The sequence below is a fragment of the Ascaphus truei genome, chromosome 10 (genome assembly GCF_040206685.1).
Source record: "Ascaphus truei isolate aAscTru1 chromosome 10, aAscTru1.hap1, whole genome shotgun sequence".
Classification (NCBI taxonomy): Eukaryota; Metazoa; Chordata; class Amphibia; order Anura; family Ascaphidae; genus Ascaphus; species Ascaphus truei.
In genome coordinates, this window is record NC_134492.1 from 13,674,448 (window position 1) to 13,697,084 (window position 22,637).

The 22,637-nt window shown below is 45.0% G+C and overlaps 1 protein-coding gene across 1 annotated transcript in view; it reads right to left on the minus strand.

Annotated features, from left to right (window-relative positions):
- The window catches only part of LEPR (leptin receptor), a 60,199-nt gene that overhangs the window by 14,706 nt on the left and 22,856 nt on the right, over window positions 1-22,637 (minus strand). The window contains exons 6-13 of the mRNA XM_075615895.1: window positions 16,321-16,466; window positions 15,367-15,511; window positions 13,634-13,927; window positions 11,575-11,680; window positions 6,084-6,283; window positions 4,268-4,416; window positions 2,147-2,300; window positions 1,976-2,058 (exon numbers count right to left, since the gene is read on the minus strand). Coding sequence (XP_075472010.1) covers window positions 1,976-2,058; window positions 2,147-2,300; window positions 4,268-4,416; window positions 6,084-6,283; window positions 11,575-11,680; window positions 13,634-13,927; window positions 15,367-15,511; window positions 16,321-16,466 — 1,277 coding nt within the window. The remainder of the gene's footprint in view (window positions 1-1,975; window positions 2,059-2,146; window positions 2,301-4,267; window positions 4,417-6,083; window positions 6,284-11,574; window positions 11,681-13,633; window positions 13,928-15,366; window positions 15,512-16,320; window positions 16,467-22,637) is intronic.

Below are 22,637 nucleotides of genomic sequence, written 5' to 3' on the forward strand. Positions count from 1 at the left end.
GGATTTAAGTTGCTTTGAATAGGTTTAACAAGATACAAGTTATGGAGAATATAGGACAAAGATATATATTGTAGAGATTCTAGTGGACAAAAGGTTTGAGTTTATATGACTTAAAGGTGGCTGAATGATAGCTGCAGGACAAAAACTTAAAGAATAATAATTGAAAGGACCTTTTTGAAATGTTGAGCCACTTTTCCATCAGGATTAAAGACCAGGGAATTTTAGCACTTCAGAACATCTTTGGCACTAGGTAGAATAATATGTACATACTGTACAATCATTTAAAGCGACAATCCAAGCATTTTTCTTCATTTTTTTAAATTGTTTACATAGGATTGAAGCAGATGGTCTCCAGCACTGAACCCCATTCCTTTCAGCTCTGGGGACCCCTTGTTTCTAGAGATACTTACCTCCGCAGGAGGTGCTGGCAGCCGATCCCCTCGGCTAGCAGGGTTCACATTATGGCAGAGTTTCAAAGCTCCAATGCCTTGTAGACCAATAGAAAGCTGGAACGCCATCCGGTTCGACTTCCTATTGGGCCAAGGGACGCGGGAGCTTTAAACTTGAAATTCCAACAAGCTCAGCCAGAGGCACTACCAGTACCTACTATAGAGGTTAATATCTCCGGGAGTAGGGGGTCCCAACACTGAAAGTAATAGTGTTCAGAGACCCCCTGCATCAGACCTAGGTTAAAAAAAAATCAAAACGTCATGAATTGCTCCTTTAAGCACTAATAATTCGGATTGAGCTCCATCTGCCAGTGTCCATACTACATATGATATTGAAACATTGTTGAGAATCTATTTATACAAATGTCAGAATAATTTAGGGCTAAGGCTGGGGCCATGGTGCCGCAGACCGTGCACAGGCCGGTCACGTGAGCGGTTCGCCCAATGAGGGCGAAGCAGCTCCGTGATGCCGCTAGACACACCCCCACGGCCCGTCCACCATTGCCAGGGAAAGCACCTGTTTCACGCGGGTCACTTCACAGCCTCCGCACGCCTCCTTGTGGGCGAAAGCACCGTGCCCCCGCCTAATTGTTGTCAGAAACAAGGGCCAAAAGTAATAGAATGTGTCCAAATGTATCAATATTGTAATACTATGTCTCTACTACTGACTAAAGTCCCCTGTGCTAATCTACAGCATTAGGCTGAGTCTATAGTGGTTCGTACGGGGCGAGCGATGTCACTCGCGCCGTATACAAATCAATGAAGGGCAATGCACACATGCATGATGGCGGTGAGGCGACCAATTCGTGGCGAGACAAACTTGTTTGTCTTTGCCGCGCGACTCCCGGGTCACGTGAGCGGTTCGCCCAATGATATCACGGGAACGCCAGCCATCACGCGATCCTACAGGCCATGGATCGCTTGTAGTTCAGAAGTGCGTGACGTCAGGCGCTCCGTTCGCGCGCCTGTACTATGTACAAGGCCCTACTCTGCATACACCTGAGCTATTTATTTCCGCTCTCTCATATCTTTGGCACTGGACTTAGGCTACGTCCCCAGTGCCTGCGCTGCACGCGTGCCTGCGAGGCTGGCGGCGCGTGCAATTGAGTTCCCCGGTCTGCAATGAGCTGCAGGGGAAAGACAGGGGGGTGGGTGGGCGTGATGGGGGCTCGACCATGACATCACCCGGCAGGTTCGCCCTCATTGGCTGAACCACAGAGGGGCGTGGCCTAGCACTCTGCCACTAGCTGTACTCACAATTTTCGCGTCTGCCTGAAAAACGCGCGGCGCGGCGGCCACCCCTCGCAGTGGGCCCGGCCCCATTGAGGGGCACCTCTTGTCCCAACACCGCCCGCCATAGCGAGCGCCGCATTTGCCAGCCAAGTCTTATCCTTTCCAAAGAATACATATATATAACATTGTAATGATAAATTGCATCAAAAGCGGCCTGTAACCCAGTGACATTTCTGTTCAAAAGCAGTAACTGAAATAAAATAAAATAAAAAAGTAATCACTATATGATTTACCTGCCAAATTAGGGTAACATTTTTCCTTTTGTGAATGGGATCATCCTCGACAATTCTCCAGAAATCTGGTCCTTTTAGTGGAGCTGAGAAAGGTTTCATTTTAGTTTTCTGAAATAACTTTTTTGATATTTAGACAATATATTTATAGGGGCTTTTAAGAAATGTTCATACCCCTAATGTCTTTTAAAACTGTATGGACAGGTCTGCTCCAATCGCTCCAGTATCCTGCACCATCTTTTCTACGGCAACGGACTTGAACGGTGTACGAAACGCAGACATCTGGAACTTGTGCGCTCGCACACTCGCCTTCAGAAACATCAAGCGTCTGTAACAACCCAAACACCACATGTCAGCACTGTGCCCTTCCAAATCGTGGCTCATGTTTTAAACTGGATACACTGTACAACGAATATAATTAATGTACATTTCACAGGTACACATATAATATTATTCTGAGCTGTGAAAACCAGAACTTAAAAAATTCTAAAATAACACAACCAATACCGCGATATGCCTGTTATTCACCATGTTGGTGTGGCTTTTTGGAAAGGTAGGCGCAGATCCACAAAGCTCTGTTATGTCAGGGATCATAGGGCCGGCCTTATCTTTGGTGGGGCCAATGGCGACATGCCGGCAGTGGTGCCCCTCCTCCTGCAGCGTCATGACGTCACGGCGTAACGTGATGTTGCGTTTTCATGGCAACACATCATGTCACCATGACAATACAATGCAGGAGAAGGAAGGTCTCTCCGCATAAAGCAAGACTTCCCTGCGCCCACAGACACACACACACTCACACACACACACCCTCCCCCCTTCCCTGTCTCTACCTTGGGGTGAGTAGCGGTGCTGTCCTGCGCCGGTTCAGGGACTCCTCAGATCTTTCCTCTGTTGCCGGTGGAATTTGGATCCCGGTGCCAACAGGAGGAGGGAGAGGAGGGAGCGCGGGGCCCCCCGAAGGTGCGGGTCACTATTCAAACACCTTGCTCGCCTTGCCCTAAGGCCGACCCTTATGTTACCTACTGTAAATTCCGAACGGACATTACGTTTCCTGCACAGGCGCCATGTCACATTATTGTAGCATACAGGTAGTCCTCGTTATCCAACGTTTCACTTTACAACGAATGGCATATCCAAGGCTTTACAATGCAACACTACGGGCCATTTATCGACGCCGGAATGCGTTATCCAACGCTCACCGCCACTGATTAACATGGGACTCACTTGACAACGGTTTCACTATCCAACGCTACTTCCAGAACAGGTTCCGTTGGATAACCGAGGACCGCCTGTACTGTTAAGTTATCTTCCAATAACATCACATTATACCTGTTTTGGGGTTACTCCAATCCAGACCCTGAAATAGGTGTCTAACTTAAGTTGAGAGAGGGAGGAGAGGAGAGGGAAATAGTACTATGCTTAGCTGTGGAGTTACACCCATCCAGACCATGTAAAATCCTTATTTCAGGGTCTGGAAGTGAGTAACGCCAAGTTAAGGTATGACCTAACTAATGTAAAATGAAGTCACCGCGTTAGCCTTAACGTATTTTTGTGGATATGCGATCATATGGTACTGCATCATTTGCATACATTTTGTATGTCATATGCATATAATTTGCATATCATTATCACTAACGCCCATTATACCCAACGCTATGCTCGTTAAGGAAGCAAACATTGCCTAACATTAGGTTATTGTGCTTTGAAGATACGCGGGTAGGCTTAACATGAGTAGGTTAGGTTAATGTTACGTTAAATCACGGGCGCTCAATTCCAGTCCTCAAGCCCCCCACAAGCAGGTCAAGTGTTCAGGCTAGTCACCTGTGCTGAAGCAGGGATATCCTGAAAACGTAACCTGTTGAGGGGGCTTGAGGACTGGAGTTGAGCATGCCTGCGTTAAGTCACTTAAGCAGAGCTTTGTGACTCTGTGGCGTCAGACCTTTCCCTCAGAAATGGCCGCCATTCTGTAGCACATTGACAATGAAACCTAACTTCCTTTCTAAGCCAAAGCACAGACTGCACTTTTACATGGAATTAAAGCTTGTTAATACACGGTACAAGACCAAATCAAAATCAAAGTACATCGCCCCAAACCCAGTTTGCTCTTTCCCTGCCCTCCGAGTCTTAGCACTGAGCATTGTTTTGAACAGGGACATTATAAACTACTGTATGGATAAACATTGTAATTATTACATTTTTAGTACTAAATAAACTACTGCTACCACACAGCAGCACGATAATAAATGTGATTTTCTGCAGTCACACTGGCAGAAAGGAAAAGTTGATAGATACCTTGCATCTTGCCTCGTGCCCTTTCATACAATACTGGAGCTGGGACTGGATTTGGTACACTGGAAGGGCTGGCCTCTTCCAACTCACATTTAAATGTCCAGCACCCTCTGTAATCTCGGCTGCGATTCTTGACGGAGCAAATGGCTTTACTAAACACAGACAGAAAATGGGATTTGCATACAATACGCTGATGTATTTCCTACAGGTTGGTAGAAAAATCACAAGGAACAAAAATGCAATGTCCTAAAATAAACTGTTTTGCACCATCCAAACCTTATTCCAGTTTTAAAATAAATAGCAAGCCTGCAAAATGTACTATGCTCCTAAGAACAGATCGTCTGTGACACTCAACTAAAAATCAAACTAACTAAAATCTTGCTCTATAAGACTAAATCATACTGTATGTGATTGCAAACTTTTTCACACAACGCATTCTGTTGAGTTACAGATTTGTATTATAGTTTCAATGAATTCAAAATTTCCACCATCCGCTTTCTTCGATTTTTACTTTCCAAAATGGTATGATGTAGCACTCACAGTCCATATAAAAAGAACTATCTATTCCAGGGGTGGCCAACTCCAGTCCTGAAGGGCCACCAGCAGGTGAAGTTTTCATGATATCCCTGCTTCAGCACAGGTGGTTCAGTCAGTGGCTCAGTCAAAGACTGCATCACCTGTGCTGAAGCTGAGACTGATTGAGCAACTGTTGTGGAAAAAAAACTCGGTCCCACACATTCTTTTTAGGCAAAAACAATCTGTTGAAAAACTTTATTACAGCAGCTGCTTGCAAGAGTGCATTTAATGCACATCAAATTATTGCTGCCCGACTTAACACGTGTATTACTGCGGTGATGCGCTATGTACCTGGATGGAGCTATATAAATAGATATATACTGTACATATGTACATACAGTACCGTAGCAAAGAATGAACACATTCAGTGCAGGAAGGTCGTGGCACCTGCTTGGCCACGGTCCCTCTGGCACTTCTGGATCACGTGACTGCTGTTTGGAGCAATCCCATGATCGGTTCTGGGTTCCGGCCGTCGGGGTGGATGTGACGGGGGGGGGGGGGGCCCTTCTGCTTGGCACGCGATCGGCACACCGAAAAAACAATCAAAGGGCAATGACGTAACTGTGTACGTAAGACATGCCCCAGTGTGACACTTTGATTGATGTACATCCTATGTCACTAGGGCACTGAAGGGGTTAAATGATACATTTCCCCAATGACTCTCTTTGCATTAATAATACCATGAAAACACCTGTTTGCAGAGATTGCATAGCCGCTCTCTGTCCCAGTCCCTGGAAAGGGCTAATCCACAATTAATACTGTGTTGCCATCTACAGTCTGTTTGCTGTATGAAGTAGAGTGTGTGAGTATGCTGCATCGCTCATACAAACACGGGGGGGCAGTGCGTTCAAAGGTGATCCAAAGCAGAACTGTACCTTACAATTACATTACATTTTAGGTCCAGATCCACAAAAGGTGCTCTGCTTTAGCCCTCCTCGGCTCCCGTTAATATAAAGGGGTGTAAAAGCGTGCTAAAGCTTACCAGCCTTTGGTGGATCTGGGATTAATATTTAGACCAAAAATACTTTGGGATATATTTGCAAGACATTGCTATGCCATATAGCACTTTGGTTAAATCTAAGATCTTAAGATCATCTGTTTCAAAAGTAGGAACAAATGGAAGGAAATCAAAAAGGAAAGATACATTTTTACAGACTGACTATCCCAATACAATAGGTTCAGTGGCTGTTAGAAGGCTGGTTCTTGTAACACATTTATTTATATCATTTGTTAATGTACTTGCCTACATCTATAGGAATAACACACACTGGTGGAGAGTGAAGCGTTCCTAATTGGTGGTTTATGTCTATCCACATGGTATAACCAGACAGAAGAAAGATAGGCTGGAAACTGCATTCATAAAAATCATTATTTGCAAACCGGCACTCCTTTTGGATTGATGCATTAGAGATGATGTCCGGCTCTGGACAATAAAGGCTGTTCCTTCAAGAAAGAAAAAAAAAATACAACATGTTACATAGTATTACTTCACTACTACTACTTGAATAATTGTCTAAATACCTGGTTGGATCAGTACTCAGTGATAGAAAAAAGAATAAAGAATAGAGAATAATATACTCGTGTTCCTTCTGGCATCAACTAATAATAATAATAACTTTATTTCATATACAGCAGCTCTTTTCTCCCAAAGAGCGTCACAATGTCAGTATAGCGCGCGGTACGCAGCACATAGGAATGTTACAGGCACAGGTCCCTGCCCCGTAGAGCTTACACTCTATGTTTTTGGTGCCTGAGGCACAGGGAGATAAAGTGACTTCCCCAAGGTCGCAAGGCGCTGTCACCAGGAATTGAACCTGGTTCCCCTGCTCCAAACTCAGTGTCATTGTTATCAGTCAGTGCGGCCTATTCTATAAGCCTTGATAAGCCACATATCGTGGCCTTTTCGGCCAAAATGCCTACTGCTATTCAGTAAGCCTCGATAAGTGGGCGATAAAGGCATGAATCGCCAATTTCAGCTCTCGTCCAAAAAACACATCGCCGGGTGAGCGGCGATAAGCCACATATCGGCAGGTTCTGAAACTCGTGCAATTCTAGTAGCATCGATTAGCTTATCGAGGCTAAGCGCGGCTCTAGAAGGGCGAGTTTCTCCCACAATTCTCACACCAGGAAAAGTTGGCGTGAAGCTGGGGAGAACCTACTGAGAAGGCGGCGAGACAGGACTTAGAAACAAAAATGCATTTTTCCTACCTCGGATTGATACCAGGGGTCTCCGGAGCTGAAACACATTAATATCAGCACCGGGTGTCTCCGGAGCTGAAACACATTAATATCAGCACCGGAGACCCCCGGCATGAATCAGATGCAATAAAAATGCATTTACAGGCAACTTCGTTACCTTAGCGGCTTACTGCTAAGGCAATGAAGGTGTTAACTGCCGGTGCCATGTTTATTGTGGGTAGTGGGTGTAGGTGAAGGGGGTATTTGGCCCGTGGTGGGTGTTTAGGTCTTGGGAGGGGGGGGTTGCAGGTGGAGTTAATCCCTTGATTACCTTAGTGATTAATACCGCTAAGGTAATGAAGGGGTTAACCCTCCTGCTACCCACCCGGTAGCTATAAACACCCACCAAGGGCCAAATACCAACTTCACCCATCCTCGCTACCCACAATAAACATTCAAAAACACAACAACACTAATACCCACCTCCTCTACCCCCCCCCCCCTCACCCCCCCAACACATACAGTACATTAGTGGGCACAATTACTGTTATCCACATATGGATAATAGTGCTTTTGCCCATTATAAAATCAAACATTAGCCAACCAGCATAAAGTAAATAAAACTTTCTTCTTACTCCTGCCATCATGAAGGGCGTCCTCGTCAGCATACTGCAGGTCCATGTCCTCCGTTGCCAGCAAGACTACATGAAAAAATACAGTCTAATGGCCTCTCACCTAAGCGGTTAATAACCTATTAAGAATTATAATAGAAGTTCATATCTGAGCGAAAAGAAACCGTTTTCGCAGTAATGTGCATGTGCCTTTATTCTGAAAGCCAAAACGTGGGATGGTACATTTTTTAGAAGCGGTTTCATTTCGGCCCTGCGAATCCGATCAGGCTGACAACAATGCTCAAATTTTGCAAATTCGCTGGAATTCTAGTAACTTCGTTAACTCAAAAAGATAAAACAGCGTCAAATAACGCGCAAATTATTTTGTCGCCACCTCGAAGGTTGGCGAAATCACCTCAATAGATGCAGAATTGCATCATTACAAGAGACACTGCCTATTTCAGCTCTGCTGAGCATGCATTTAATTAATATGTCTAATTAACTATTCTATAGTAATTTCTGCCCTTCTGCAGTACTGGCTAATTCATGATGTACATTGCTGAAAACATTGTAACCCCTATATCATTATTATGACACATACATTCATATGAACTACTTGGGTTACATGACATGTCTGATTGCCTCATTAAATGGCGTGTGACCTGATTCAACGGGAGATGGCCCAAATTACCCCCTATTTACTCCCCCAGTAAATGAGCTTAATTTTTATTACAAAATATTAATACATGGGGCATCATGCAGAAGTAATAAACTTAATTGGGAACTGTTTTCCTTTGGTTAATAATGCCATTTTTTGGGTGTTTTTCATACTTCTATAGCTAAGAATGTTCTCACAACATGTATTGAGCTATATTATTTGTCCATATATGGAGCATACCTGTATGTATAGTTACTATATATCGCCGGTTGCATATTAGCTATGAAGAATCTGCTGTACAAACCACATCTTCAGACATCATGAGCAGTTTGTATGCTTCGTTTAAACGTAAGCTAAAATAGTATTGCTACTTCACTTCATATTGTTAACAAGTTAATATTTAATGTAATGGGGGAAGGAAGCACTTTCTTTAAATGTAATGCCATCTTTTGGGACCATGGGGATGCAAATAACGAATTACTTCAATGACCTATTTCCTTTTGTTGGTCATGTTGAATTTTTCTGGGACATTTTAGGACTCCATATGATTTTGATTTTCTAAGCAGATTTGTCATCTCAAAATACGAAGCACTTTATGTTGTGGAACTTCTGTTTTTAACTATTTCTTCTCTAAATATAATACAATTTATTTTCTTAAATATTTGATTTAATCATGTTATTGCCAATTTAGAAAGGAGCGGCTCAGGGACTTCGAGAACAGTGACGATGACCTGGTTCAATTCCCACTGTCCGCTCCTTGTGACTTTGGGCGAGTCACTTTATCTCCCTGTGCCTCCAAAAATGAGATTGTAAGCTTTTTTTTTTTTTTTACAAGGCAAGGAATCACTGTGCCTGCAACAATTCTATATACAGCACTGCGCACACTGTCAGTACTATAAAAGAAAAAAAGCTATTATCATAACATCAATTATCTTTTTAGTGCATTGAATTTTCTCATCCAGCATCACACAAAGAAGTGCCCATTACCAGCCACCAGAGGATTGCACACGCGGTCTCACGCTGTGACTCAGTGTCCCGCCTCCACGTGGGTACAAAAGTCAGGTGTTGTGCTATCTATTTATATTGCCGCTGTGCGCGTCTGTGTGTAGTACCTGATGATGTGCTGTGGCTTGTTATTGAACATAAAGATGTTAAGAGGATAATTGTGTGGAGTTTTCCGGTGCACCTGTTTGTTCCGCTGTGTTCACGTTTGATGTAGAGTGATGAAGGATAACACAATACAACACAAACATTATATATCACAGGCCATCAATTCCGATGGAATAAATGGTATTGTTGCTGTATCTCAACATATCGATGCAGAGGTTAGTGGCATCAGCTATACATATGTGTATATTTTAAATGGTCTCTGTATGCTATTGAAGGGAGAGGGCAGAAGGGAGAAGAGAGATAGGAGAGGGCAGGGGGCAGAAGGGAGAAGGAAGGAGTGGCTCAGTGAGACACTGACACAGAGTTTGGAGCAGGGGAATCTGGTTCAATTCCTGGTGTCTGCTCCTTGTGACCTTGGGCAAGTCACTTTATCTCCCTGTGCCTCAGGCACCAAAATCATAGTGTATAAGCTCACCTGGGCAGGGACTGTGTCTGTAACATTCCTATGTGCTGCGTACTGCACTATACTGTAATTGTGACGCGCTGATTCCCATTGGGAGAGAAGCGCTGTAGAAAATAAAGTTATTATTGCCCATCAAAAGGATTTGTAAAGTGCAAGGAAATGCAGAAGAATTGATTAACTGATATAAGTAGAGGTGGGAATATTCGTTATATCCACAATCTGTAACATGGTTTATCATTTAAATTAAATATTCTCCCCATTTCAGTATATTGCTCTTATTTTTATTACCAATAATAATTACTAGTGATGGACCGGGTCCAAAAAATTACCCGGTCAGGCAGCCGGGTACCCAGCCGAGTAGGGTTGAAGTTACCTGCAGGCGGAGGGAGTGGAGGATCGCATCCTGCAGTAGGAGAAGAGGACAATGTGAGCAGAGCAGGAGTGGCACCGGAGGACGGCTGGGGAGGAGCCGCCCCAGTGGTCTGACCCGGATGTCTTCTGACTTCCGGTGTGTGCTGATGCTACAGTGCAGCTCCTCCTCAGCCGTCATGCTGTGCCGCTCCTGCTCCGCTCACATGGCCCTCTTCTCCCACATGGCGCCGGCTGCAGGTACTTCTCTTCTGCTGCTCTGCTCCTGCCGTTCTCCAGGAGGAGGACCGAGGGAGCAGAGCAGGACGGAAATACCCAGCACCCTGGGCCGGTTCCGGGTAATTTTCGGGTAGCTAAAATATGGCCGGGTATGTTGGGTACCGGGTAATTTCCAGGTACCCGGTACATCACTAATACCCTATTTCCTCAATTCTAAGACGCACCTTTTTTTCGATTTTCACATGTCCGAAATCGGGGTGCGTCTTAGAATCGATGTATTATTTTTTATTAACATGTTTCAGGAGAGGTTCCATGACAGTGGAGGACAAAGGACAGCGGGCGGAGTGCGTTGGTAGCAGCAGGACAGGTCCCAAGTCTGCAGGTGAATGAAGATAAAACAGCGGGCGTGCAGTGGCGTAGGGGAACAGCTTGGGAAGTGTACACTAACACCGGAAGTTGACATCCGGTTACAGTGTGCACCTCCCAAGCCGTTCCCCTATGCCGCTCTTCTCCTGCTCAGCTCTCCTGCTATTATGATCTCCTGCCTCCACACCCCACCGCACGCCCGCTGTCTTCTTATCTTCATTCACCTGCAGACTTTGGACCTGTTCTGCTGCCGCACACCCACCCGCTGTCCATCTTCAACTATCTGCAGACGTGGAACCTCTCCTGCCGCCGCCGCCCGCTTCATCCTCCACTGACATGGGACCTCTCCTGAAACATGGTAAGTGAAAAAGTAATTTTCCTCGATTGTAAGGGCCAAATCGATGGTGCGTCTTACAATCGAATGCGTCTTACAATCGAGGAAATACGGTAATTACATTTTCTAAATTGAGTCATCCGGTTAACAAGATATTTAACGCTGATGCGTGTGTGTAGCTAGGGGGGGTGTGTGTAGCTGAGAGAGGTGCGTGGGTGTGTGTGTGCAGGGGGGTGGGTCTTACCTTATGCGGAGCGGCCTACCTTTTGCAGCGTCGCATTATCATGGCGACGCAGTGCGTTGCCATAACAGCACAATGTCAAGTTACACCGTGATCTAATGACACTGCAGGAGGAGGGTCCCCGCGTCTGGCATGCCGCCTTGGGCCCCGCCATAGGTAAGGTCATCTCTAAAGTACATACTCACCTATGATATTTGAACTGCAAAGAACTTGGTTCAAGTAATGTGCTCCATCTGCAGGTCATTATAGTTAGATTTCCATTGGTTTCACATGAGATGCTGATATTGACATCTTTAAGGGGGGGGGAAAAAAACAAAAAAACAAACCATTTTAGTTTTCATAAACTTAAAAATAAAAAAACAAAGCAGATATAGGGTCCCTCGGGGCAGGGACTCCTCTTCATTAATGTTACTTTTATGTCTAAAGCACTTATTCCCATGATCTGTTATTTATATTATCTGTTATTTATTTGATTACCACATGTATTACTGCTGTGAAGAGCTATGTACATTAATGGCGCTATATAAATAAAGACATACAATACAATACATATATCAGGCCTTACTGTAGCGTTTCCCAACCGAGGTTCCGCGGCACCCTGGGGTCCCGTGAGAGGATCAAAAGGGTGCCGCGGGATTTCCCCAATCTCCTAGAACAGGGAGAGCGCAGGTCAGTTTCCTCTATCCTCTGATTGGCTGCATTACCCAGCAGCAGCCAATCAGGAGGAGGTGTCAGGAGCCTGCAGGGTGTGGCCAAGCAGAGGAGGAAACAGCATGGGTAGTAGAGGTGAGGCTGTGTGTCTCTGTCCTGTGTGTATTTGTTCTGTCACAGGGGGTGCGTGTGTGTGTGGTGGGGGGGAGGGGGGTTCCGTGATTACCCTGATGTGTGTATGCGTGCGTGTTTGTGTGTTTTCTGTAATTGTCCTGTTGTGTGTTTTTTCTGTGAGTCTGTGCCCTCTGACTCCCCTGCCCCCTCTGACTGTCCGTCTGTCTCCTGTGACGGTCTCTCTGTCCTGTGTTTTCCGTGACCCTGTCTTGTGGTAGGGGTGCCTCAGCAGCTGTGCCCCGTGAGAAAAAAGTTTGAGAAGCACTGACTCAGGGATTTATTCTATATCCGTAAAATTGCCCAATTGGACCATCTTCTGCAAAATTCCCCACTGATTTCAGAGGGGAATTTCATCCCAAAACATTCCTATATCGAATAAGCCCCTTACTGCCATCACAGTTTGACACAACTGCTTCCAGTATTTATCTTGCCCCTACTTTTTATACCTTGTCATGTGGGCTAGGGATTCCAATACTGTGACGGGAGAATCACATTTCAAGGGTTGCTAAGAAACCTGGTGTCACAAAAATTATGCCTACGGCCTGCGAAACTCAGGGGTGGTACCAGCTTCAGGCAAACTTCCGAGGAAAACTCGCCTCCATGTGTGACAGCTTCCAACTAAATGTATATCTTTTGTCATTCAATAATGCTATCCTATCACCTATCCCATCACCTATCCCATCACCTATCCCATCACCTATCCCATCACCTATCCCATCACCTATCCCATCACCTATCCCATCACCTATCCCATCACCTATCCCCTCACCTATCCCCTCACCTATCCCCTCACCTATCCTACCACCTATCCTATCACCTATCCTACCACCTATCCTATCACCTATCCTACCACCTATCCTACCACCTATCCTATCACCTATCCTACCACCTATCCTATCACCTATCCTATCACCTATCCTACCACCTATCCTATCACCTATCCTATCACCTATCCTATCACCTATCCTACCACCTATCCTACCACCTATCCTATCACCTATCCTATCACAGAGCGGTTTCCTGTTTTACCATGTAATTAAGTGACCTTTATTTTTTGTTTGATTGGGATTTCAAGAGTGAGACAACTCCAGTCCTCAAGACCCCCCAAACAGGTCAGGTTTTCAAGATATTCCTGCTTCAGCACATGTGGATAAATCAGTGGCTCAGTCTTTGAAGGAGACTCTTTGACTGAGCCACTGATTGAGCCACCTGTGCTGAAGCAGGGATATCCTGAAAACCTGACCTGTGGGGGGAGGGGTCATGAGGACTGGAGTTGAGAACCCCTGCCCTAAATACACCGATACATTTAAAAGTTTTTTTTCTGTACAACACCACAATTTTGCAATTTCTGTAAAAATTTGCATATACTGTATATTCGCTGCAGCACAAAAACTGTAATAAAAAAAAAGAAAGTGGTACCTAGAACATAAAGTTCTGCGTAACGATGATGACATTCGTCAGTCTTCATACAACATTGTAACACATCATAGTGAAACCTTGCCTTCGACTTTGTTGTATTTAGCTTCACTAGTGTTACTTTCCCAACATAGTCATTGATAACTGTATATTGGTGCTGTGGGATTTTCTCAGCTAAATTTAGCCGCCAGGTTAGATCCTTTGATGCGACCTTCTTGCCCTTGTCACAGTAGAAGCAATAGACGGAAGCACTGGAACCAGTGCTAGCCAGAACTTTATGCGGAACGTAGAAAACATCTGTGTTGAGGAAACAGAAGATAGAAGAAGACATTTTTAACTTGTTTATTAATGACCTTGAGGTTGGCATACAGAGCAAATGTTCCATGTTTGCTGAGGACACTAATTGTGTAAAGTAGTAGAATCTGAGCAGGATATAATTTCCCTCCAGAAGGACTTGGAGAGACTGGAAACGTGGGCAGGTAAATGGCAGATGAGGTTTAATACAGATAAATGTAAGGTTATGCATTTGGGAAACAAGAATAAACAGGCGACTTACAAATTAAATGGAGATATATTAGGAGAGTCCTTGATGGAGAAGGATTTAGGAGTGCTTGTAGAGAGAAGGCTTAGCAATAGTGCCCAAAGTCATGCAGTAGCTGCAAAGGCAAACAAGATCTTATCTTGCATTAAACAGGAATGGATGGAAGGGAAGTAAACATAATGATGCCCCTTTATAAGGCATTAGTAAGACCACACCTTAAATATGGAGTACAATTTTGGACACCACTCCATAGAAAAGACATTATGGAACTAGAGAGTGCGGAGAAGAGCCACCAAATTAATAAAGGATAATCTGATTTATGAGTAGAGGCAAGCTAAATTAGATTTATTTACACTAGAAAAAGTTGTCTAAGAGGGATATGATAAAAATATATTCTGGGACAATACAAAGAGCTTTCAAAAGAACTATTCATCCCAAGGGCAGTACTAACGACATTGGGTCATCCCTTAAGGTTGAAGGAGATTTTACCAGCAACAAAAGAAAGGGTTCTTTACAGTAAAGGCAGTTAAAATGTGGAATTCCTTACCCATGGAGACTGTGATGGCAGATACAATAGATATCTTCAAAAAAAGGTTGGACATCTTTTTAGAAAGAAAAGGTATAAAAGGATATACCAAATAAATAAACATGGGAAGGATGTTGATCCAGGGAATAATCTGATTGCCAATATTTGGAGTCAGGAAGGAATTTATTTTTCCCCTTATGACATATCATTAGATGATATATCACTGGAGTTTTTGTTTGCCTTCCTCTGGATCAATATACTGTAAGTACAGATAAAGGATAAAGTATCTGTCATCTAAATTTAGCACACGTTGAACTTGATGGACATATGTATTTTTTCAACCTCATCTACTATGTAACAAGAACAAATAACAAATTAGGGTACTGTAGTCAGGTTGATGCTCCTGGGTATATCTTGATATAAATGGATGTTTATTTAGTGCTTAATATTCCTATCCTTCTTACAAACGAAGTTTTTGTGTCTAAGAAACAAGGCTATAAAACGACTTGACCATGATTACAATAAGCTACCATACAAGGGCGCTCATCCTGGTTTTCCTGTTTCAAAGACATTCTCATAACTATTAATCCAGATCATCCCTATGTAGCCATTCCCTCCCCAATAAGAAAAGAAACACGAAAAGGCTCCAGTGTAAGGTATAGCACAAACCTTGTGAATTAAAGACCCAGGGATTACTCCATTCACTCCACACACCTGGTCCATGAAGGTTTTTGCAACGAACTTGCACTAGAAGTGGTGTACAAGGCTGAATGTTATCTATGATCATTGATGTTTCTTTGACAAGATGATAAACCTGGAGAAAGACATGTTAGGCTTCCAATTGTATTATTCTGAAATGCAGAATATTTTATCAGCAATATAATGTTAATTAAAATGCAGATCATTCTAAAGGTATATTGATTGATGCATGCTTATTTTGAGCATTGCTACAAATAATGAATGTATGTTGAAGCATCTCCAGTACTTTAATTATGCAGCACAGTAAGTGTATAGTGGGTTTAAAGTAACAAAAAAGCCTGTTAGTATTGATTAAAAGCTAGTCCTTGTTTCACTTAAAGTTCTTATAAATACCAAAATGTGATCTGTTTTCGTATTGCACTTTGTTTTCTCTTTCTTGCTTGTGCCAAATTGTTGGATGCAGAAGACTAATGCTTTGTTATAGCCCCTGTAAAGTTGACCATTTACAATGTAAATGTAAATTTTACATGCTGTTGTATGGGATCCTTATATTTGAAGTTTTGAGAGCATTATATTTCATAGACTATTGCTGGCTCTTCCCATTTGACATGAACTAGCTTCACAGGAACCAGGGAGCGAGCACCAAAGCACTACCCCCAAAAAAAACAATTGTCTCCTTTATTATTACGGCCTCCATTTTTTTTTAACACAGAACCAGCCTTGTACAAATTACTACTGTACTCAGATATCAATTTTACTTGGTTAATTGTCTTGGTAATTGGAATTTCATGTGGCATACAGTACGTGATGCCCCTTTCAAAAACGTTGCTATTATGTAGCTGGCAACCGTCCATAAATTAGCTATCTGAAAAATCCCAGCACTATTTTAATGAATCTTCAGTAGAGCATAAATGCTGTTATTACCTGTGAACCATTTCCAGCTGCTTTCAAATGATGTTTCACTTGATACTGAAGCGTGTATGGTGCGGAGCTTGGATTGGACCAGAAAACCTTTAGTTTCCCATGTTGTGTTATTTCCGCTTGCAGTTTGCCAGGAGGATCCGGCTTTACTATGGGGAAACAACATTTTGTTATCCCCCTTCTGAGATGGGGGGAAAAGGCTAAACATTACTCTAATGGACCTCCAGCACCGTAGGGTTAAAATGCGAAATGTTTTACATAGATTATCAGACGATATTGTAATGATAAATGATCATTGTGTTCTCTCCGAGGATTGATTGATCAATTCCTCCCGCTCGGCGCTTAGCGATAATTCACTGAATCCATTGAAGATACTGTTCAATTCTTTAACCTCCTGGTCCAAATCTTTAACGCAACAGAGCCATTAATACCAATGGGGATATTTCTCAATGTCTCCTTGCTGAACACTGGTGCAATAACAGTGTGTCACATTCAAAGAAAATTATCCCATTGCATGGAATAGGATTGCAACAAAAAACAGGGGGAGATGGCTGATGTATCTATACTCCAGTTCACTCTTTGCAATGCACGCTGTGTTTGTGTTGCAGTCTGTCTGGATGGAGGATTGTTACAAATTGTATCTAATGTCTTTTGGTGATCAGACTGTTTGTCAGTCCTCAAAAACTAGAGGTGACTTGATTTTTTGTATTAGTTTACTGTTTGTATAGTAATTATGATGCAATTATTGGTCAAACAGATAAACGGACAGTGGGCATGCTTATATTCAGAGGCTGAGGGGGAAATAAAGAATATACATTTTTAACAGGATGCAAATAAGTGAAATTTTTACTTTAAGGGGGATTGAATCTGATTTTAAAGAAGCTGATTACAATAAGGGATAGATGAGCATAGTGTGTCACACTTTTACATGTCATTACCCAGAGGTGGGAGGGTGCGGCGCTTACAGAGACCCCGCACTTTTCTCCACATTTAAATTAAATGCCGGGGGAGCGCGCGAGGCCTCTGTAAGTCCCTTTTCTTGTCTCCGGCGGCTTCTGGCGATGTGTCGCCATGGCAACGCAGCATCAAATGACGCTGGAACGTCACATGACATCAGAAAACACCAGAGAAAACGTAAGGGGGGACGCGAGCAGGGGTGGAGTTCAGGCAGGGGGCGCAGACAAAAAAGTTTGCGCACCCCTGCCCTATCTAATTGTCTATGTTATTTGTATATGTACTTTACTCTGAATCTATACTAAAAAAAAAAAAATTCTATTTTTTTTCTGTTGAACGCGTGCAGACGTCTGTTTTGTTGCGTTTCTTTCCCCTATTCTGCTATATGTTTAAAATGTTTATTTTTTGTGATCTTGTTGGGGCACCACATGGGGGATTCGCACCTACGGTATTTTTCTATAAGATTAACGACTTTTTTTTACTGTAGGAGAGCACCAGCTATTACATTTCTTTACAATACTTTTACCAAAACTGTATACAGGCATACCCCGCATTAACGTACGCAATAGGACCGGAGCATGTATGTAAAGCGAAAAGGTACTTAAAGTGAAGCACTACCTTTTCCACTTATCGATGCTTGTACTGTACTGCAATCATTATATACGTGCATAACTGATGTAAATAACGCATGTGTAGCAGGCTCTATAGTTTCCCCGCTTGGGCACAGCTTCGGTACAAGTAGGGAGCCGGTATTGCTGTTCAGGACGTGCTGACAGGCGCATGAGAGGGGTTAATTGTGGTTATAGCACAAAAAATGGCAGACGGAACCAAAATGATCCAAACACATAAGCAGCTTCCAATGCAAGGTACCCAAACCTTGCTGAATAAGGACAATAAAGAAAACAACCAGGGAAGCGCTATATTAGTTGGGATCAGGCTCAGCAGCCAATTTTATGTATAAACCACATATAAAACAATAGCATAAAATAGCATGAATGAATACACAAAAATATATATAAAATGAGTAACACAAGTCTCTGCCAGTTGGAGATTGTCCAGGTGATGTAAGTGCTAGTTAATGCCCCTGTCTGATGTGACAGACTCGGGCAAGAGTGACCTTTGAGAGGTATAAATCCAGAGTGGTAGCTGGGATGGAAAGCGCTACCAACTGTGCAGGTAATGAAGTGTGTAGAAATGGGAAGGTGCCGTAGGCATCAAATATGGAAAAAGCTCACCCAGACTTCAAACTCTTTGCGCTGGTGGCTCCTTTTGTTTCCTCCTTCACAGCCTCGCTGCAGAAACTCCGCTGCACAGCTCTCCTGGGCTTGCACACCAAGGATGGAACTACTCACAGGGCGCCGGGTTTCCGGGTATGACGTCACGGCCGGACGTGACGCACCAACCCTTCCCGGCTGTGCCTGGAGCTGCCGCAGCACACAGGGGCTGAGAGCCGAATTTCACACAACTCACACAGCTTCAAAGTTGCACAGCCTCCGCAGTACACTCTCCAAGGGACTCCACGTTAGACCACCAGGACTGGGGCAATGAGACAGGGATGCACAAGAGCTGCAACCCCTCTAGACTCCTCCGCCTGTATACATGGTTGTGACGATAAGGGCTATGTGCTCTTATAATAAAGGAAATGCCCAGCCATTGCCGTATCATCTGGATGAATATACAGGGGGCCCTGTATATAGATCCTATTGTGGCTCATCTAGCCGATTATGCTTGTATAAAATGGTTGTAACTTGTATTATTGTTGAAATGGGTGAGTTGATGTATAAACGTTGTATTCTTTGGCCCCTGGGCATGCTAGGTTGGTAAAACACTTACTCAGTCTGCACGCCCAGGGATCCGGGTTCAGCTGGTCCCACGAGTGGGTTGTGGACAATGGAGGGTGGGCATGGGCGGTCCTCGTATCTGGGAGCTGTTGGTCCGATAAGCAGAGCCATTGTCTGCCCAGACAGAGAGGTGCCTATCTCATCAAGAGATAGTGAGCTGGCACTGGGAACCGGAGGAGCTAGGCACTGTTCTCATTGGCCGGTTCGTAACTTCGCCCTCTGTCATGCCTCATGTCCAGATTAGCCAACACAGACGAGCCCTCGTCTTGTGATTGGCCCACCACACAGCGTCCGTGTGGTGACTGGTCGCTGGTCCACGTTCCATGTTTGTCTATGAGATGGGAAAGCTATAAGAGTTGCAGTTGATTTTAGAACTAGTGTGGTTGCCAACTCTAGCGTGTGGATGAGCTATGCGGGGCTCTCCAAGGTTGTGCCGGAACGACCCCAAAGTGGCGCTCTTCTACTGTGGGAGATTTAAAAGTGCTGCTTGGTGAGTTGTATCCAGCGACACCCACAGACTCCGAACCCTCACAGGAGTGGAAGCTGCACCCGGGAAGTCATTGTGGTGACACCGGGCACCTAGACCGACTAGGATCCCCCCTGTATACAGCGAGGGATTGTGAGTATAGCTCTGCTAAGATATTGTGTTGGGTCTGCTTGCTCTGGCCAGAATAAATATACTTTTATTTGACTTCTGTGTCCTGCCTGATGCTTGTGTCAGGACTCGGGGCACACGCTGCCCTCGGCGCTGCCCTTCCTTACCTGTACCGCTGGCTGCGGTCTCCTCCATCCCTGCTTGGCGCCTCAGTCCGCTCCTCCGCCCTCCCCCCCCCCCCCCGCGGCTTGCACGCACGCCACCGATGCCAGACTCGTGGTTGCTCCGCTTACAGGGCGCACGCCGCGCAACTTAATTTATGCACTGCACCGGCCGGGTAACTCCGCCCCCCGGTCAGCTCCGCTCTCAGGCTCAGCTCCTCCCACCATCCTCCGGCAACAAACCAGGCCATTAACCCCTGCCCTATCATCACAAAGGGCTCCTGGGCTACTCCTGTAGTTAGTTACTCCTGTATCCTTCCCGGTTCCTCCCATATCTTTCAGGAATCCTCCTGCCATCCTACCACCTCCGGACACATCCGAACCAATGCAGATTGGCAGTCAGCAACTTCGGGGTGCGGAGAGGATTCATCGTAGGAATGAGGGCCTCTGCTTTTACTGTGGATCCCCAGAGCATCAGGTACGCGCTTGTCCGCTGAGGCCGGGAAACGAAGATACCCAGTGAGTAATGTGGGGCTCTCCCTGGGTACGATCACTTCTCGCCCCCTTTCCAAGGAAGAATTCCCTAAAAGGATTATGTTACCGATTACCCTGGAGGGTGCCGATTTCCTGGTTTCCACCTCGGCCTTCCTCGATTCGGGATCTGGAGGGAATTTCATTGACCAGAGGTTCACCACCTTGAATAACATTCCCATGATCCAGAAGAAGTCACCCATAGGCTTGGAAGCCATCGGTGGACGTCCTCTACAGCCAGCCTTCATCTCGCTGGAGACCCCTCTACTTAACTTGTCCACGAAGGACGGCCATAGCAAACGCCTCTCGTTCGATGTTTTCCACTCCCCCATGGTCCAAGTGATCCTCGGTCTGCCCTGGCTCCAGAAGAACAACCCGCGCATCGATTGGACGGACCGGGTTCCTATCCAGTGGCAAGCCTCCCCGGAACAAGGCATTCCCACTACCCTTCTTGCCGGCTTGGAAATACCTCCTCCTCTTCCCTCTACTCTTCCGGAGGCATACACGGATTTCCGGGATGTTTTCAGCAAGACCTACTCCGATCTCTTACCCCCGCATCACCCATACGACTGCCCATTGAGCTGGTTCATGGGGCGATCTTGCCCAAATCCAAGACTTATCCCCTGTCCGTTCCTGAAACCACCGCCATGGTGGACTACATTCAGGAGAATCTCCAGAAAAGTTTTATATGGCACTCTACCTCCCCCGCCGGCGCGGGGTTCTTCTTCGTGAAAAAGAAGGACGGCACGCTTAGACCGTGTATTGATTACAGAGGTCTTAACCCGCATTACAGTTAAAAATCGATACCCGCTCCTACTTCTCTCTGAGCTGTTTGACAGACCACAAGGATCCACCATCCTTCCAAGCTTGATCTGAGAGGGGCTTACAACCTCATCCGCATTCGTGAGGGAGACGAGTGGAAGACCGCATTTAACACCCGCAGCGGGCACTATGAGTACCTGGTTATGCCCTTCGGCCTTTGCAATGCCCCAGCTGTCTTCTAGGACTTTATGAACGAGGTCTTCCGGGATGTACTTAATGTTTTTGTGATCATCTACTTGGACGACATACTGATCTTTTCCAAGACCCTCCAAGAACATGTAATACACACTAGGTGCGTGCTTACCCGCCTTCGTCTCAATCATCTCTATGCCAAACTTGAGAAATGTCTTTTCCACCAGAGGTCCACAGCCTTCCTTGGTTACATTATCTCCGACAAAGGCTTCAGCATGGATCTAGAGAAACTTAAGGCCATACTGGATTGGCCCCAGCCCAGTACGGATTCGCCAATTATTACAGAAAGTTCATTCAGGATTTTTCCTCCATTGTGGCTCCCATCACTGATCTCACTAAAAAAAGGAGCTAACCCCTCCACTTAGCCGCCCAAGGCTTCCACTGCTTTCGAGACCTTCAAACGCACCTTCGTTTCCGCACCTATCCTTCGCCATCCGGACACTTCTCTACCCTTTATACTCGAAGTGGATGCTTCGTAGTCAGGAGCCGGTGCAGTACTCTCCCAAAAACATTTTCTCCGGCCAAGAGAAACTATGATGTCGTAACAGAGAGCTTTTGGCCATCAAGATGGCTCTTCTAGAATGGAGACACCTTCTCGAGGGTACCAGGGTACCCATTTCCATCCTTAAGGACCATAAAAACTTGTTATATATTGAAGGGGCTCACCGTTTGGGGTCGCGGCAGGCCCGGTGGGCACTATTCTTCTCGAGGTTCAATTATGTTCTATCCTATATACCTGGGACCAAGAATGTTAAGGTCGATGCCTTGTCTCGGCAATTCTCCCCAGAGGAGAGGTCGGAAGAAATCCCTGAAACCATTCTACCGGCCAAATTAATCATTTCGGCTAATTCATTTGATATTTTGGACAAAATCATCAAAGCTCACACTCAGATTCCCAGAGGCGTAGAAGTTCCAGAGGGTACTTTGTACGTACCGCCACAATTCAGGCAGAAGATTCTGGAATGGGGTCATTCCTCAAGGACAGCGGGTCACCCCGGTTTTAAGAAAACCCTGGATCTTGTTGGAAGGACTTTCTGGTGGCCCAAGATGGGTAGTGAGGTTCAGGACTTCACCAAGTGAGGTTCAGGACTTCACCTGCGCCCAAAATAAGACTACTCGGCACAAACCTCCGGGTCTATTGCTTCCCTTACCCATCCCTGAACGTCCATGGACACACATCTCCATGGATTTCATTGTTGAACTTCCACCCTCCAAGGGTATGAC